The 17,750-nt window shown below is 32.5% G+C and overlaps 3 protein-coding genes across 6 annotated transcripts; all 3 read left to right on the top strand.

The window, feature by feature from the left end:
• The first annotated feature begins 4,351 nt into the window (after positions 1-4,351).
• Positions 4,352-8,563, top strand: LOC123192336 (serine/threonine-protein kinase PCRK1). The gene is made up of 5 exons (XM_044604850.1): positions 4,352-4,695; positions 5,130-5,556; positions 6,405-6,665; positions 7,346-7,468; positions 7,884-8,563. Exons 2-5 carry the CDS (start codon positions 5,158-5,160, stop codon positions 8,400-8,402), a joined length of 1,302 nt encoding a protein of 433 aa, XP_044460785.1. The 5' UTR covers positions 4,352-4,695; positions 5,130-5,157; the 3' UTR covers positions 8,403-8,563.
• Positions 8,564-9,751: 1,188 nt separating this feature from the next.
• Positions 9,752-14,759, top strand: LOC123193269 (OVARIAN TUMOR DOMAIN-containing deubiquitinating enzyme 9-like). 3 transcript variants are annotated; one of them, XR_006497040.1, is made up of 11 exons: positions 9,752-9,901; positions 10,592-10,995; positions 11,094-11,323; positions 11,644-11,717; positions 12,492-12,546; positions 12,743-12,817; positions 12,926-12,999; positions 13,088-13,136; positions 13,326-13,388; positions 13,856-13,940; positions 14,097-14,159. XR_006497040.1 is itself a non-coding variant. In XM_044606136.1 (11 exons), the coding sequence occupies exons 2-11, from the start codon at positions 10,677-10,679 to the stop codon at positions 14,360-14,362; spliced, it is 1,077 nt and encodes a 358-aa protein (XP_044462071.1). In that variant the 5' UTR covers positions 9,753-9,901; positions 10,592-10,676; the 3' UTR covers positions 14,363-14,759. The 3 variants fall into 3 exon arrangements, 2 of the variants coding, with proteins under 2 accessions (XP_044462072.1, XP_044462071.1); XM_044606136.1 differs by lacking the exon at positions 13,326-13,388 and adding an exon at positions 14,304-14,759 and having other exon boundaries at positions 9,753-9,901; positions 14,097-14,153; XM_044606137.1 differs by lacking the exon at positions 14,097-14,159 and having other exon boundaries at positions 13,088-13,213.
• Positions 14,760-15,133: 374 nt separating this feature from the next.
• Positions 15,134-17,376, top strand: LOC123193268 (protein WHAT'S THIS FACTOR 9, mitochondrial). 2 transcript variants are annotated; one of them, XM_044606135.1, is made up of 3 exons: positions 15,134-16,552; positions 16,790-16,898; positions 17,027-17,376. In XM_044606135.1, exon 1 carries the CDS (start codon positions 15,234-15,236, stop codon positions 16,476-16,478), a length of 1,245 nt encoding a protein of 414 aa, XP_044462070.1. In that variant the 5' UTR covers positions 15,134-15,233; the 3' UTR covers positions 16,479-16,552; positions 16,790-16,898; positions 17,027-17,376. The 2 variants fall into 2 exon arrangements, with proteins under 2 accessions (XP_044462070.1, XP_044462069.1); XM_044606134.1 differs by having other exon boundaries at positions 16,790-17,376.
• Positions 17,377-17,750: the final 374 nt, after the last annotated feature.

Raw genomic sequence — 17,750 nt, 5'->3', positions numbered from 1 at the left:
TAACAACATTTCCTTTTTATCCTAAAACGTTGGTTAAAACCTTCTTTTCCATAACAATCCCCTTTTCCAAATCTCTTCGTCATGATAAGATCTGGAGAAAGAAGGTTATCGTGGAAAAGGAGGCATTAACCAATGTTTTAGGGTGGAGAGAGAAGGTCATCAGCATCAGAGGACAGAAGGAAAACCTTAGGTTTGGAGGAGAAATTATGACTTTTCAAAGTTAGAAAATTTTAAGCAGGAGTAAAGTTGTTAGTTATTAAAACTCAGGGGGGAATGTGATGAATTTTATATTTTTTTTCAACACTATTAATAAAATAACGATTTTACCCTTATTTTTAACAAAAAAATTTAATAGTAATTGGTGTATGAATAAAACTTTGGGTTTTTCAAACTTGTGGGTATAACTTTAGGAATACATAAAAACTTAGGGGTGAATAAGTCCTTTGGCCATATCAAATGTGTACACACACCTATATGTGTCATCACGTAATTAAATATTTTTAAATAAAATATATAATAATATTTAATTATGTGATAATATATATAAGTATGTACACAATTATATATCTAAAATAAGTACATATAATATTACTCATTATATATATTGTGAAGTTTACATTATTAAACGCATCAACAAAACCAAACACTTTATTTTGATATATTAGCCGGATAATAATATTACATGTATAATAAAAATTATTTATTTATTCATAAAATTTGATGTGATAATAAATTATGTGATTTTGAAGTTAACAAAAAATAATTATATTATCTTATCATATATTATTATCTCAGTCTATATAAATAAATTATTAAAATTTATTTATATATATAATTTTATTCTCATATTAAAATTGTCATCTAAAATGTTATATACTTAAAAATCCATGGATTGCATTTTGCATGCAATGAATATGATTACGTGATAAAATAATTGTTAACTGGCCAAATAACTTGTTTCAGAAAGTATAATATACTTTTTGGAAATTACTTAAATCCCTGAAAAAATATCATAAAATCATATAATAAATAGAAAAAAATTATAAACAAAATGCTTTTAATACTTTGTGATTAAGGATGACCACAAAGAGGGATGAGATTAAATATCTTATTCTCTGTCTTCCTTCCCATCTCTACAAGAGATGTCAATTCCCGTCTTCGACTTATCTTTATTGCGAAGATAATAAAGATTTTTCGTTTTCTCTAAACATAACATAAACATATTAAATAACAAAATTAACTGAAATTAAAATCAGTTTACTATTTTAAATATTACAAATATCATATACTATTACCTTAATATGTATAACAAAAATATAAATAAATTTAAAATATATATAAAATCTAAAATTATAAGAATATGTTAATATTTTAAATAAAAATATTAATATGAAAGGATATAGATAGCAACAAAGACAAAGGTAGGGCGATGATAGAGATAAAGACAGTGACAAGGATTGGGAGGGGTAGGGCAAAGATGGAGATGAAGCACATGTATTTTTAATCCAAACTTATCTTTAATTATAGAGATATTTTTTTGTTTTCATCTTTGTTTTATTTTTTATTTTTATCAAAAAAAATCTTTTTATTAGTATTAAAGGTTATAAATTTAAGTAAAAATTGTCATTCCAATATGCGACACCGTTTAATATTAAAAAATGTTTTCAATATTTTTCTTAAAATTGGTATAATGCCTAATACTATTTTGTCTTTTACTTGTAGAATCTATCAAAGCCGCCCTCTTGGCATAGGATATTAGAATAATAAAAACGGGTCAAATGTAGCGCGTAATTTGATTTATTATAATAATCAAATTGAGAATGTATTTATATTATCCGAATTGGTGAATTTTGACTTTGATTAAGTCTAAGCATTATTCCTCTTCATTCTTTATTTTTAACCTGTAATTAAAATTTTGAAATCATTTTACCATTTCCATAAAATATTAAAATTTACCACTGACTCTGATAGCATTAAGTAAAATAAAAAGCAATTTAATTTTTTTTTGAGACAGATAAAAAAATTGTTCCTCATATTTCAGAATTATATGTAACAGCTTTAAGGATAAGAAGATATATGTTATTATTATTATTCTTTTCTAAAGTTGAATTTATTATATTTTAAAAATTTAAATATTTACTATTAAAATTAATAAAATCTGTTAATTTTAAAATTTTATTGTATTTTTTTTAACTTTAAAAATTAATAATTTTCTTCAAACTTAAATTTTGAAAAATTATATTTTTTTCTCTTATTAGATTTAGAGTTTCTCTATCGACGAACTCTCTCCCTTCGATAACAAATGTTTTTATCAGAAACAAACACTTTATCAATGACAATAAAATGACATTTTCATCTCTGACGAAGACATTCATCGTCGGATAAAAGAAAGAGTTTGTCACAAAAGAAACACTAAATCTAACAGAGGAGAAATGCAATTTTTTAAAACTTAAATATGAAAAAATTATTGGTTTTTAATGTTTAAAAAAATAAAATAAAATATTTATTTTTTAATATCATTAATAATAATCTTACTTTTAAAATTAATAAATTTTATTAATTTTGATGATTTATGGATAGAGATTTGAGTTTTTGCAAGATAAGAACAATGGGCAAAAAAAAAACTTTGGGTTCCGGTGGCCTTAAAAATTTAAGAGAAATTATAATAAATACCCAAAACTAAAGGGTGTTAAACGAAATTACCCAAAACTCTAAGAATTAAGCAAAAATGCCCTCAATTTGAGAAATAACCAAAATGTCATTATATATAAACCCCATATTTCCTACAGATTTACTGTTCAAATTCAAAGAAAATTTGGATCTCCCACGGATGTAACATGTTTTCGTCTTTTCCATCGACTTTTCATGTTTTTTGGCAACCAAAAATGACAAATAAAGATAGTACATTATCTCACTTCTTGTTTGAATCAATTTATTATTAGAATTATTGAGATTTGAGGGAGATTTTGAGGTTTGAATGTTTAGGGTTTCGAATCTGAACAATGCATAAAATATTTTGATTCATAGTTGTTTTGCTTGAATTTCTTGAGAGGTTTTGTGTTATTGGATGTGTAAATTTGATTTGTGTTGAAATTAGAGACTAAAATGACGATTTTTTGCCAGAAAATAGGTTAAATCTGCTGACGCTACGTAATCTCTCACAGACACCCGTGGGGTGGGGGGGAAATTTAACATTTTTAAAATTTTAGGGGGAGGGGGAGATCCAATGGGGTCTGTGAAAAATTTTACACTGAACTATGAGGTAGTACATGAAAATCGTGGGTTTGGTGGAAATTGACTTTTTTAAAACTATAGGGCTGTAGGAGATAGACTTTGAACGACCATAACTTTTGATTTAGAAGGAGTTACGAGGCCTGTAATATATCAAATTGAAGCTCGTTTCGAGCTCTACAATGACAACTAGTTTTGTTGGTTGCACCCAATTTGGAGGCCCAAATAAAACTATTTCAGTATATATTATACAATTTGTTTGTTTTATTAAATTTAGAGTTTTCGGTTTTTATGATTTTGAGCTTGTTTGTGACCGAGCTAGACTTTTTTGACATTTAGTTTTCAAATTTAATATTTGTCTCTTTAGTTTGTGCTTTTTTAGACACGTTTTATGATGTAATTACGAAATTTTATATCGATTTTTTGATTTTCTCGTTCCTAAGCTATTTGAACATGTAGTTTTCGAAATTCAGATATGTTTTTTCAGATTTTCGAGTGATTTTTTTATTGTTGACATTCTAGAGTATTTCAATATATTTATTCTTAACATGTTATTTAAATATTTTATATATTGTGTAATATCAAAATGCATCATATAATTTTTTAACATTTTACAGCCCTAAATTATTCACAAATATCCAAATGCTCCCTTTACATGACATATGAACTTATTTAATAAATAAAATTAAGTTTTGAGTTAAGATTCATATAAATACTTTTTTTCACGAATTAATTTTTTTATTCGAATTCAGAAATATAAACTTTTTCCTTCTGAATGAATCCGTAGTAATTGATATTAAATAAAAATGAGAGTAAGAGTGAGTGTTTAAGTGATATGAGAAGTGTATGTAATGAAAGTAAGAGTGACAAGTTTTATATAGATGTGGTAAAAAATAATTTTGATATTTAAAAAAAAATTAATATATTTTTGCTTAAGAATAAAAAAATAAGTATTTTTACTTAAGAATTGATCAAATAGACACTCTTACTTAATAAAAAAGTAAAATGGTATTTAATATAATTCCCCTAAATTTAATTATAGCTTCGGAATTATTGTTATTAACGCCCACTGAATATGGAAGCGAGAGGCGTTTGTTTGTATTTGAAAGAAGGCATAAACATAAAGCAATCAGTATCAAAGATTGAATAGTCCCTTTTCACACATTTTAACTTAAGTATTTGGCTTCATTTTTCAAATCTGTTTGGGTTTCTTAACTCACTCAAATCTGTCTTATAAACTAAATGATGGGGTTCTTGGTTGGTGAGCTAGAAACCAGCTGCCTTGTGTTGACTTGCTTGAGATCATGGAGAGCTCGTTGTGTCCGTGGATTCTATCAATCTCATGATTCTCATCTTTCCTTTTTGGATTTTGAGTTCCTGTTAACTCGTCTTCCCATGACTATAGCCTGTAAAGCCTACCTTATTGGCCCTCCATTAATGCATTCCTTGTAATTCACATAACAGGTTACTAACTCTTTTCTTCATTTCATGATTTTACATCCTTTCTTATGTGAAAGGTTAGTTGAATTCTATGGTTTTCTGGGGATGAAACTAAATTATGGATGTGGGTTTAAGAGATGGCATTCTGGGTTGTTTTCAATGTTCAGTTTGGAACTGCATTATTTAAGGAAAAGGGTTTCAAAAAAATAGCTGATTGTTTTGGGATTGAAGCCTGGCCCTTTGTTAGTGAATTTGGCAGTTGACGAATTAAAGCTTATGTACTTACTATTTTTTAAGTTTATAGTATCTCAATTACATTTTCAAAGTTTTATGTGATAGGGACTTTTGCTTGTTGAATTCAAAGCTTATGTTAGAGGGAATTTTTTGCGGGTAAAATTGTTGAAGGTGTTAAATTTCTCGGTGTTTTTTTTCAATTAAATTCAGTTGTAAATGTGCAGTGAGGCAAGTGGTTTAGAGGAGGAGGCTATGAAGTGCTTCAATTTCTCCAAAGGAGATAAAAATGATGAGCCAAAGACAACAAAATCCGTATCGGTCCGCTCTTTCAATACCTGTAGTTCAATGTCAACTGATCGCGATATGAGGAGATCTGGATCCGAGTTCAATTCTCAGAATGTCTCAGATTTAAGCACAGTAGCCTCCACGAAGAACTCATTCGCTGTTCTGTCTCAGCTCTCCCAAAGACAAAGTAATCTCAGAGTTTTCACATTCTCGGAGTTGAAGACTGCCACAAAGAATTTCAGCCGCTCCCTTATGATTGGTGAAGGTGGATTTGGTGGTGTTTACAGAGGTGTGATTCGGAGCACAGAAGATTCAAGTAAGAAGATAGATATTGCTGTAAAACAATTAAGTAGAAGAGGCTTGCAGGCAAGTTTTTTATCTTTTCTGTTTCCTTTTTCTTACACTTAGCTTTAAATATGAATTTTAGCAAGTTTAGCAACATAATATTTTTAAAAATTCTTTATAATTTTCTTTTGGTTGATAAAATATATCTAATTTGGTGTGAATTTTTTATTGAACACGTTAGATCTTAAAATCTTGCTTTTATATATGAAGATGCTCAGACAAAAGTTGTTTGAAATTTGATTAACAATTGGCTACTTCTGCATTTCATCCATTATATTAGAGAGAACCAATAATGTTGATTTTATCTCTTTTCAAGCCAACAACTTTATTTTGTGTTATATGAAATGCCCATTAGGCATAACTACGAGCAACTTCTTTGCAAAGCTAGAAATTAGATGGTTTTTCCATATTTCTTGAGGATATAGTTGCTAAGATGAATTGATTATGTTGTGTTTTTCAATATTAATGATCAAGTAAATGTGTGTAATGCATTAATCTTGATTAACACGTCATCTGTATTCCTGTTTATCTTGGATTAATGTAATTAGCTTAGGCAATATTAACTGAACTTATATAAGTTGATGAATTACAAAGCCTAGTTTATGGTAGAAAAATAACATTTAAGAAGAAATTATCATGTCAATATAGATGCATGTTGTTGCTGGCTTGTATGATATTGTTCTTGAAACTAAACTTAAAGTTTGCCAAACCTGTTTCTGGTTTCTTCTAAGATAATGATAGGATAAATAGATAGGCAGAAGCTCTCATAATCATGTGTTCTCATTTATGACTGTCTTCCCTCGTGGCATTTCAAAGTTACCTTCTCCATAGATATACATAAGAAAGTTGCTCCTAAATCTTTATTGCAGGGTCACAAGGAATGGGTGACAGAAGTAAATGTTTTAGGGGTTGTTGAACATCAAAATCTTGTCAAATTGTTGGGCTACTGTGCAGAGGATGATGAGAGAGGAATTCAGCGGCTTTTGATATATGAGTATATGGCCAACAGAAGTGTGCAAGATCACCTATCTTGTCGATTTCAGACAACTATTCCTTGGGCCACGAGACTGAAAATAGCCCAGGATGCTGCACGAGGCCTAGCATACCTCCATGAAGGAATGGAGTTTCAGGTAATTATTCTTTCTTGTTTACTTGGTAAAATTGAATGTTAGTGGTTTAGCAACAGTTAAATTCATACCAAGGTGTTTCATTCACCTGGCATAGCTTACAAGAACAGAAGGTGAGGGCCAGCAGAACTGGAAGACACTAAGAATAATTAGCATGATCTTTCTTATGCCTTAAAAAATACTCCTACCACCACTGTGTGGAAAGATCAAAGTCAATCTAGTAGATATTGGAGATTGTATGATAACCATATAGAGCAATAAAGCTTTGTAATATCAACTAAGATAGCTTATTCTGGTTATTTAATCTTTGTATGAACTGTAGTTATTACTTGACTATCCAGTTTCAACTTTCATAATCCGGAGATTGGTATTGCTGCTCTAAAGTTAGGTTGCTTTCAGAAAAATGGTTCATATATATTCTTTGCTTGAGGTCGCTTATGCTGGTTGTTGATATTCAGAACTTCGATGGGTTTGCAAACCTTAAAATAACTACTTATCGATCTTGCTATTACCAAGTTTTGCAAACCTTCCCTATCGTTTTCTCTGTGTTTGTTTGGGGTTCAAAGTTTGGTTTTGCTTAAATTTTAATACCTATTACTTATATTATAACGAGGGGCTTGATATCCTCTTAAACTAAGTGTTTACTATGTTGAAGTGAATTTTTAATTTTTTTATTGACGCAGATTATCTTTAGAGATTTCAAGTCCTCAAACATACTTTTGGATGAGCAATGGAATGCAAAGCTGTCAGACTTTGGGTTGGCTAGATTGGGACCTTCAGATGGAATAAGTCATGTCTCTACTGCAGTATGTTTCTACTACTCAAGATGATCCTTATACTATTCAATACAAAGTTTACAAACTATGTGAATTTAATATTCTTTTTCATCTCGTGTGCAAATCTGAACTCATAAAATAAAACTCAATGAATCTGTCACTAAAACAATATTCTTTGGATGATTTTTTCTGCAATGAGTTGAATGTGTAATATGTTGAAACCATATGGCATATGTCTAGTTTAAGATTGGTTTTCTATCATCTAAATGTGTGCAACCAAGATGGAATGGCTTGTGTGTCATTTATTGAACTTGGTTATTCAATTTAATTACTTGACTTTTCTCTAGTTCATTTGTGCGTTGTTGTATATGCAAACTGTCCATAATTAGATGTTCTTAATTAGTTTGTAGAAAGAGAGAGAGCATATTATCTGATATTTAAACAGGTTGTAGGAACAGTTGGATATGCAGCTCCTGAATACATTCAAACTGGCCGTCTCACAGCTAAAAGTGATGTGTGGAGCTATGGAGTTTTCCTCTATGAACTCATCACTGGTAGGCGTCCTGTAGATAGAAGTCGTCCCAAGGGCGAGGAAAAACTCCTGGAATGGGTCAGGCCGCACCTTACTGATGCGAAAAAGTTCATATTGATTTTAGACCCAAGGCTTGAAGGGAAGTATTCTCTCAAGTCTGCCCAAAAACTAGCAGCTATAGCCAACCGATGTTTGGCACGACAAGCCAAAGTACGCCCCAAAATGAGTGAAGTTTTGGAAATGGTGACTCGAATTGTAGAGTCAGCTGAAGATGGAACCCCCCTAACACCCCTGAAGAGCTTGGCTTTGAAAGATTCTTATGAAATGTCAAAAAGAGAACGTTTAAAAAGAAGATTAATGGATTTGATCAATGAAGGGAAAGGGCGCTTTGTTTGGCTAACAAGGAAGCCTAAGATTGTTAGAACATCTTAAATAAAATCTGTGTAAACTGTTCTTGTTATTCGGATGGATTCATGTGTAACAGGGCTGCCCTTTTTGCTGAATGTGTAAATTACATTGTACTCTGGATTGTTAAACACAAATGTAAAGCTTTTTTCAAGGCAAATGAGTTGCATTGCTATACAGGTTTCAAAGAAATTCATTCTATCCTTAATTACTATATATTTTTAACACCTAGGGGAGTTAAAGAAGTCGACAACAAAATTGAAGAAGAAGAGGAGAGGCAGAACAATGACGAAATCGAATATGGAACATTTGGTTTTTATCCTTGCATTTGATCATCCAATCATTTAAATCTCAAAATGCAGTGATTGCATTATTATCAACCATATTAGACTTCCCAATGTCATGGTTTTGAATGTACTGAAAGTGAGTCAAGTTCATGGCTTCCTTTAAATTAATTCTCATAGTCAACTTCATAGCTCTAGGTTCATATTAGAAGGCAACTGTTGTAGTTCTCTTGTTTTTCAGATTTGCAACATGCTGAAGAAGAAACACGAAGAAGCCAAAGAAATATTGGTGCGAGCTATTGTGAACAGCAATAATCTACTCGCGATGAATTATCCAATCCATGAAGAGAATAAATATTATAGTCTGAGAAGAAATCAACAACGGCAGATTTGAGTAAGAAATCGAGGCGGGAAAGTTGCGTGTCGCCAAGATAAGTAAGAAAAGAGCCAAGAAGCAAGCGGTGGTAATTCGGTGGTGCAAGTGGCGGTTGTGGTGGCAAGAGAGTGTGATGACGATAGTCTGGCATGAAGATGATGATTTAAAGGTGTAATTCCAACTAAATCTATTATAAGATTAACTAACAACTGAATAAACTGCATATACAAATTGAAAAGACGAAAAAGTATTTCTGACATAATTGAAACAGTCATTGGACCAACTTTGGCCATATATTTAAATTTTCTGTAAATTTTTCAATGGTGGATATGGTCGCTTGGATATCCATTTTCCTCAATAAAGTGAAACACATACTTGGGATTTATAATTAATTGATTGACTGCAAAATCTTTCAATGGATTATACCAATAGCAGCAAATGGGAAGTGGGATAAGAAAGGCATCTTGGGATAACGTATTACGCATCAGTTTTGATAATGTTCATTAAAAAAATTGTAATTCTGAGGAAAAAAATTTATGATTAACCGTCTTACTAACTGCCACCGACACGTGTTGATATTACTGGAAGCCACGTAGTCGTACGGCCGGATTGTGCGATTATCGCACCCGTGGTATAATACCACTGGTCGAAAGCAAGGAATTTCAAGAAAATACGCCTAAATAGACGGTAACTTCAACCACTATATTATAATAAAATTACCCAAAAATTTAAAAAAAAAAATCGACTACTGTCGCTATCAAACTTGCTCGATCTTTAACTCCTAAACCTTCATCTTCCCCCTCTTTCTTTCTCTCTCTCTCTATTTTTTATCTTTCTATATCACCGTTTTCTTTCCAAATTCTCAGGTAATTTTAATTTATTTATTTTTGCAATTTGTTATTTGTTTATTTAGTTACGATATTTATAATTGTAATTTAAGTGTTTTTTTTTTGCTTTTGCTCTTCTTTTTACCTTTTTTGGGTTTGTAATTGGAGGATTAGGGTTTTGTTTTCATGATACTTTTTTGCTATTTTTCATTCCTATGTTAAGTTTTGTGTATTTACTTATTTATTTTGTAAAAATTTCGCTCCCTTGTTTTTGAAACTAGATATAGAACGGAAAGTTTCTTTATTGAATTAAAAGTATGATTTCTATCGAAGTTTTTGTGATGTTTATATTGTTATTTTATACATGTTTTATTTTGGGTGTTATGTTCATTGGGAAATTATAGTTTATTTTTATGGGGTTGCTGTGTAGCTTTATGTTAATATCTTTGCCTTTAAATAATGTTTTACTTATGGGAGTTGAAAGTAGCAATTTTATGCCAACTTATAAGTGGTAGACTATATTCATAGACAATAATGCTAGATCTTTTCTTTGGATGAACCTTTGTGGATGCTAATATTAATAAGCATTCTTTTGGGTCAATTTTTGGTTTTTGCTGTGTAAACACCTTACTATTTGTGTGTGCGTGTGGAGTTCAGATATTCCTGTAGTGGTATGTTATATTTGAGATACATTGACTGGTGGTGGTTGTTTTCCTATGTCTGTTCCAGTTTTTGAAGCTTTATGGGGAAGAACTACATTAATTAAGGAATTGATAGCCTTCAACAGTTCCTTGTCAGAAACTATACAAGCAAGATGATAAGTTATGACCAAGATCCTGATGTTGTTCGCTGGGGTCTTCATCAACTTTTAGATGTCTGTAGTATTACTAATGCTGGTTCACAAAGTGCTGTAACGCAGTATGATAGAGATTTGAGTCAAGTTCAGTATGTCAGAGAATGTTATTGTCAAACAGAACAGGGAGATGTGGAGAATGATGCAGTTATTGCATATGCCCTTCAACAAGAACTGTCACGAGTTGCTGCTGCTGAAGCATCTGGGTCTGATAATCCCTCTCAAGAATCGATACTTGCACAGGATTGGCTTGCTCCTTCAAGAAGATACTTTAGTTCTGGTAGTGGGAAATTCTCTGCCTTCCAATTTGATTAATTGATTATGCTGTTCTGTCACTACTTTAGGGTTTAATGGGAGATCATCTATTATTGTGTGTAGGGTGTGAGAATGATGTGGAAGCAGCAGATTTTTCTGGAGAAAATGGAAGAGAGACAGGTGGTTCTAGTAAACAGATGGAGACAGGTGGTCAAAGTAGGGAGGTGAAGGTGGAAACTGATGATGATGAGGGCCAAGTAGAGAATTTGCAGTATTTATTAGACGTAACAGACGAGTCTTCAATTCTTGATTGTGAGGTGGGCAAGAGATTGAATCAGATGGTCCCTGTTCCTGTAAGTATGGATTCCAGTTGCATTATTTTTCATTTCAGTGTTAGACTGATATTCTTTTAACGATGTTCTGTGAAATACATTTTTTTGCACACTGTTAGATACTTTTTCATTTTAGGTATTGCGTCATATTTTCTTTTCGTCATTTGCTTAATTGCATGGGGATTTATGAATTATCTGTTTAAAAAAAGATTGTGATTATGCTGGCTTTTGGGTATGAATGTGTTTTTTAGATTCATTCTGTTTCTTGTTAACCGGTGCTTCTTTCTCTTTATTGCTGGAGGAATTGATACATCTTCTTTCCCTTATTTGTTTTCTTGCAGCATGTTCCCAAAATTAATGGTGAAATACCATCAGCTGATGAAGAGATATCAGATCATCAAAGGCTGTTAGATAGGTGTTGGGTCCATCTTTTTTTCTTATTGTCTCCTAGATGATCTAATAATTATTTATCAGTTTTTATTGAGTTTACGAAGTTTAAGTCTTGTTCATTTACAACTATGCTATGAAACTAGCCTATAATTTTTTTGAAGCTCTGTCTAGGTAGTATCATGAAATTGATTGTGGTGTCTGTGTTGATGGATGCATGGACGGTTAGAATTTGTTGCATTGATGCAATTATGGAACTTGATGTGTGGCAAAGAAATCCTGATTCCCGTGATGATAATTATCACCTTTAATTAATTGTTCACAAATTAACGAGTAACACATGCTTTTCTAGCAATACTTCCATCACTTGAGGGTATTTTTATCCTGTATGGTTCTTATAAGAAGGGCCACCTGTAAGGGGAAAATAGAGTCCAATATTGATCAAATGTAAGATTTATCTAGATTGTCCTTAGTTGAATTTAAAAACTAAGCTTTTGGGTTAAACTTCATAAAATTTAAATCTCATCCCCTGTTGATTTGTTTATGCGAGATGTTTGCAAAAGTTTTTAGAAACTATTGTAACTTAAAATTAATCAAAACTTTCACTGTTTTCTCCTGGATCTTTATTCATGTTCACTTCATGTATGCATTTCCATGGGATCTCTGTTGTCGTGCTGCCAAATAAATACCATCTCTCTAGCATCTCGCTCTTTCAAATAATAGGAAATTTACCCCTATTCTTTTGAGAAAATTCTGCTATCATAAGATGGTTTTAACTGTACAATCTTTTTTTTTTTTTTAGGTTGCAATTGTATGGTCTGATAGAAAATAAGGTGAAAGGAGACGGTAACTGTCAGGTTGGTTCTTTAAACCGTTGAGTGATCATAGGGTGCTTTCTTTTTCTTTTTCTTTCTGGTGCTTGAGAATACTAAAAAATGCTCCTTAAATTAACAATTACATGTTTTCTCAGACTTGTCGAATTCATATTGCAAATAAATGTAGTTACTTCTCCATTAGCTCTGGAAATGTCTTAGTAGTTTCTTATTTTCTCAGTTTCGGTCATTATCAGATCAGCTCTACCGATCTCCTGAGCACCACAAGTTTGTGAGGGAACAAATAATTAATCAGGTCAGTTTAATGTCTTATTTAGTAAATGAGCTTGAGTATTTTGATGCTGTTATTGTACATATTGCTTAAACTAAGGGTGCTTCTTTTTTCCAATTTTGATGTCATCAGCTAAAGTCTTACCCAGAAATTTATGAGGGTTATGTTCCAATGGCTTATGAGGACTATTTGAAGAGAATGAGCCTGTAAAATACTTATACCAATATCTGTTTTTTTCTACCTTAAATGCTTGACTAAGTTCTCTGCTTATATTTTCTATGGTGGATGAAATAGGAGTGGTGAATGGGGTGATCATGTTACTTTGCAGGCTGCTGCTGACTCGGTATGGTCAATTACTAGATCTTCTAGATTCTATGCCTTTGATTTTTGGCATTTTCTTTTCAAGATTCTGGAAATATGGTAGGAGTTTGAATGTTGGGTCTGTCTAATTGCTCAAATATTGTTGTTTCACCTTGAATTAATTTCCTTTGATGGATTCGTCTTTCATTATAGTTTTATTTGTTTTCTTTAGTTATATTTGTGATTGGAGAAGTGTGCAAGTTACCTGTTTCTTACAAGATTAGAACAACTTAAGGTGCATGAAATTCATTTGAAATTTTCTTTTTTCAGAATTTTGATTTCAGTGTTTGGTCAACTTCTCTGGCTCTGCTGGGGATGACTTATTGTGAAAGTCGACTTTTTGATAGTTTAATATATTTTGGAGCAATAAAACTATGTGCATACGTTTTTGAGTGCACAATTGGGTACATAGATGATGTGTCATCATGTGATAAGGGGATTTTGAATTTCGAATAAAGTTACACCCAATCACATGATAACACATTATCTATATATCCAATTATATATTCAAAAGTGTGCATATAGCATTACTGATTTTGGAATGACTTCTTTTGCAATTATGGTTGTAATTATATTTCATAAAGTATCTTTAGGAATATCTATTATCTACATGAGGTGATTGACTGCTCACAACTATCATCAACATCAACTGTGACAGACCCTGATTTTGATAACTAAGGTCTTATTACCATATAATTGCAGTATGGCGCCAAGATATTTGTGATAACTTCGTTTAAGGACACATGTTACATTGAGATCCTTCCACATGTTCCAAAATCCTCGCGAAGTAAGTATTTTATGAGGCTATCATTTTTTTGTGAAATTTGAATCTAATTGTAATCATTTTGATGAAAATCTTTTTGTTGCTTGTTTTCTATCATTGCAATGCCATGACACCCTTTTAAAATACTAATCATGAATCATACCATTTGTCATTTTGCAGTTATCTTTTTAAGTTTTTGGGCAGAGGTGCACTATAATTCGATTTATCCTGAAGGAGGTAATACTACTTTTTATTCCAAAATTTGTGGTTTTCTTGTATACATGTTTGAACAATAATTTGAAATTGCAATTTGTTCATCAGACTTCTTGTTGTTGTACACATACAATGAATCGTATCTCATTTGACTTTGCTGTTATATAAACTCAGAACTGCCTGCGTTTGAAGATAAGAAAAAAGGGATATGGTGGTGGATATTTGGAAACTAAATGGCTGTGTTGCAAGCTGGTTATATTGCGGATTTACTTCTAAGTTCTGCGTTGACTCATTTGTGGCATCTAGCCATTGGCTTGATTTTGAGTTTTAATGTATATATATAGTGTACGGAGAAAAAGGAAGGTTGTTGCTACTACTGCTACTGACACCAGTGCATGGTTTCGCTTGTTTTGTATATATAAGTTTCTCCGATCGGGGATGGGGTATGGGATCATTCGATCTTGCATGCATCTATACACATCTTACAGTTTGTAGAGTAGGAAAGTTTTTCTTATTATTATTTCATTGATTCATTCTAGCCTTACTGTTATTGTAAATAGACCATGGGTAACTTTTACATTTCAATATTTATTTTCACTTATCTCGTAATAGATGAAGCTTCTGTACTTAGCGGTGGTGCTTCCTTGTTCAAAACATTGTATTGATGCCCTAATATCTTTATCTGTAATGTTTATGAAATTTAAACACATACACTATATATTTGGACTTGAAAATGCATTATGGCACTCCAAAATTTGCCATAATTTAATTTTATTTATTTATTCTAAATTATATATTTATATCAAAGATAGAAGGGTAAGGAATTTTGTTGGATATAAAATTTATCTGTTTATTTTAATGAACGTGTAATTATAAAAAATCATGTTAAGAAAAAATTAGGTTTCTTTTGTAAGGGTTAATACGTAATTTCAAACTCTATCGTGCGTTCATTTGATAAAAAAAATGGCATGGAATACGGCGTCGTATTTTCATGCAGAACTTTCCCTAGATGCATGCTTCGATATTCCTCTAATGTAAAGCCTCTGCAGACTTCACAAGAAAGAAGCCTGTTGATCCGAGTCTCTTCAACCAAAACCCTCGCACATGTTGTTCAACAATCAGTACGCTAAAACCCTAAAAATCTTACTAGTCAATTTCAAAAATCCAATCTTTAAAACCCGGCTGAAAATAAATCCACCGCCTTTTACATACACCCAAAGCCACTGCTATGTGAATGTCTACATGAAATGGAAGCAAGAATTTTACTTCGACTCAATTGACCTCATCCACAACTCAATACATCTCAAACCCATCATTGCCGTGAAGAATGTTATCATCCAAGAGCCTTCTGGTTCCATCCCAATCTCTGCTGTTTCAAAGAGAGGACTTCAGTTTGATATACATGTTAAAGTTGCGAGGTTTTTGAGACAATACCCATCAATATTTGAAGAGTTCACTGGGCCTATGTATAATTTGCCTTGGTTTAGGTTGACCCAAGAAGCTGTTGAGATTGATAGACAGGAGAGAATTGTGTATGAGGAATGTAGAGAAGAGCTGAGAGAGAGGCTGAGGAGGTTTATTTTGATGAGTAAAGATAAAGTTTTGCCTTTGAAGGTTGTTAAAGGAATGGAGTGGTATTTGGGGTTGCCTAGTGACTTTTTAGAGCACGCAGAAGTGAGCCTTGATGGGTCTTTTAGGTTCGTTGATATGGAAGAAGGATTAAAGGGGTTGGCTGTTGAGAGTGAGGGTAGAAAAGTGTTTTCGACGTTGCAAAGAAATGCTATGAAGAAAGGAGTTTATTCAGGAGAACCGATGGAGGCTATTGAGTTTCCTCTTTTTCCTTCAAAGGGTTTGAGGTTGAGGAGAAAGATTGAGGATTGGATAAATGAGTTTCAAAAGGTTCCTTACGTATCACCATATGAGGATTCTTCACTTTTGGATCCTACTAGTGATATAGCTGAGAAAAGAGTTGTGGGGTTCCTACATGAGCTGCTCAGTCTTTTTGTTGAGCATTCTGCAGAGAGGAGGAAACTTTTGTGCCTTAAGAAGTATTTTGGGTTGCCACAAAAGGTTCACAGGGCATTTGAGAGGCATCCCCATATGTTTTATCTGTCATTTAAGAACAAGACTTGTACTGCTATTCTTAAAGAGGCTTTCCAGGATAAGTATGCTATAGAGGAGCATCCGTTGTTGAAGGTGAGGAAAAAATATATTAAGTTGATGAAGAAGTCGGATGCAATTTTGAAGAATGGAAGATCAAACAACCGGTTTGTTGATACGGGGGATCTGGAGAAGGAAAAGGAATTGGATTCGAATTATGAGGATGAAGACATAGGAGTGATGGCCTAATAGGAGTGTGTCACAGCTTTCCAAACAGGATTAATCAGAGCTGCAAGTTGATTGATAAGCTTTTCAGTGGCTAGGTATACCTGAGGCAATGATGGCAAGTTTTAACTTTATTAGATGTTAAAATATATGGTATAGTTTCCCTAGAAATGTTCTAGCGTAAAGGTTTTTTCTATGAATTTACCAATGCAAGTTTCACTTCATGTTGCATCTAGTTGCCTTTTGCGGATAGAAGTTTTGAACTTGAGTGCTAGTTAGACAGATTTTTCATGCAAGTTTTAACTATAATCTTGTCATTCTTCCGATTTTTGCAGCTAGTGGGACTTTCATGTTGGAAAAAACTTCTCTATCCATAAATCTTCTCAATTACAGAGGAATTAGTGGTGCATTTTGACAATCCAAAGACCAGGCAACTGTCTGAAGGTTCCCTGCAATGTGATTGTTTTTTCAATTATAGTTTACTCTGGGAGTGAACTAGACCATTCCTAAGAATTTGCGAGGATGACTCAATGAAATTTGATGTTAAATTACTGACAGAATTCTTACTGCAGCTGCAATGGAAGCTGTGGTTTCCCTCAGACTATGTGGGATCTTCTTTGCTGTATCAGACTATAATGTTCTACTGGACAATCTACCAAGATGAGATTCATGTGAAAAAATCAGTTAAGACTTGGGGTGACAGTGTGTTAATCATACGGGGAAGATGGCAGGGAGAACAATCAAGCCTGGAAGAGAAGATCATTGCTATGAATTCATAAGTAATGTTAATTAGGAAGCCTAGCAAAATGGATGTGTGGATGAGTTATGACTTTGTATTATTGTGAAATTATAGCCATTGTGTTCAAATGTAACAAGATTCCATTTCTGGTAAGTGATTATCATCTGAAGTTTTATGTGAGAAGATTATGTCAAACTCTGTGCAATGATAAATGGCCATTTAACCTTCCCTTTCACATTCCTCTCTAGTTTATCTGAATTAAGCAGACATAAAAGGACCCCTGTGATCCATAATCCTCACATATATTAGAAAAACTCTTTGGTTTCCAAATTCTTTGGAAACTCTATACACATACCGTAGCTTCTACGTCTGAATCTTGTCAGATCGGCTCGCTTGAGCTGCCTCCAGCTTCTTCATGTATATAGATAGATTAAAAATCATATATAAACAATTAGAAGAACAATATGTTAGCTTGCCTACTTCTCTCTAATGAAATGAAATTTAACACCACCATGAACTCATAGTCTGAAAGATATCTTTAAAAAGGTTTGCTGAAA

The sequence above is a fragment of the Mangifera indica genome, chromosome 12, assembly GCF_011075055.1.
Source record: "Mangifera indica cultivar Alphonso chromosome 12, CATAS_Mindica_2.1, whole genome shotgun sequence".
In the NCBI taxonomy this organism is placed as follows: Eukaryota; Viridiplantae; Streptophyta; class Magnoliopsida; order Sapindales; family Anacardiaceae; genus Mangifera; species Mangifera indica.
This window is presented reverse-complemented; position numbering and strand designations above follow the sequence as displayed.

Excerpts from the sequence above, each read along its gene's own strand:
- LOC123192336 (XM_044604850.1), top strand. The coding sequence starts at position 5,158 with ATGAAGTGCTTCAATTTCTCCAAAGGAGATAAAAATGATGAGCCAAAG. Across the intron at positions 6,666-7,345 it reads ATGAAGGAATGGAGTTTCAG|ATTATCTTTAGAGATTTCAA; the intron begins GTAATTATTCTT and ends TTATTGACGCAG. Across the intron at positions 7,469-7,883 it reads TAAGTCATGTCTCTACTGCA|GTTGTAGGAACAGTTGGATA; the intron begins GTATGTTTCTAC and ends ATATTTAAACAG.
- LOC123193268 (XM_044606135.1), top strand. The coding sequence starts at position 15,234 with ATGTTGTTCAACAATCAGTACGCTAAAACCCTAAAAATCTTACTAGTC.
- LOC123193269 (XM_044606136.1), top strand. The coding sequence starts at position 10,677 with ATGATAAGTTATGACCAAGATCCTGATGTTGTTCGCTGGGGTCTTCAT. Across the intron at positions 12,818-12,925 it reads GGGAACAAATAATTAATCAG|CTAAAGTCTTACCCAGAAAT; the intron begins GTCAGTTTAATG and ends TGATGTCATCAG. Across the intron at positions 14,154-14,303 it reads TTCGATTTATCCTGAAGGAG|AACTGCCTGCGTTTGAAGAT; the intron begins GTAATACTACTT and ends ATATAAACTCAG.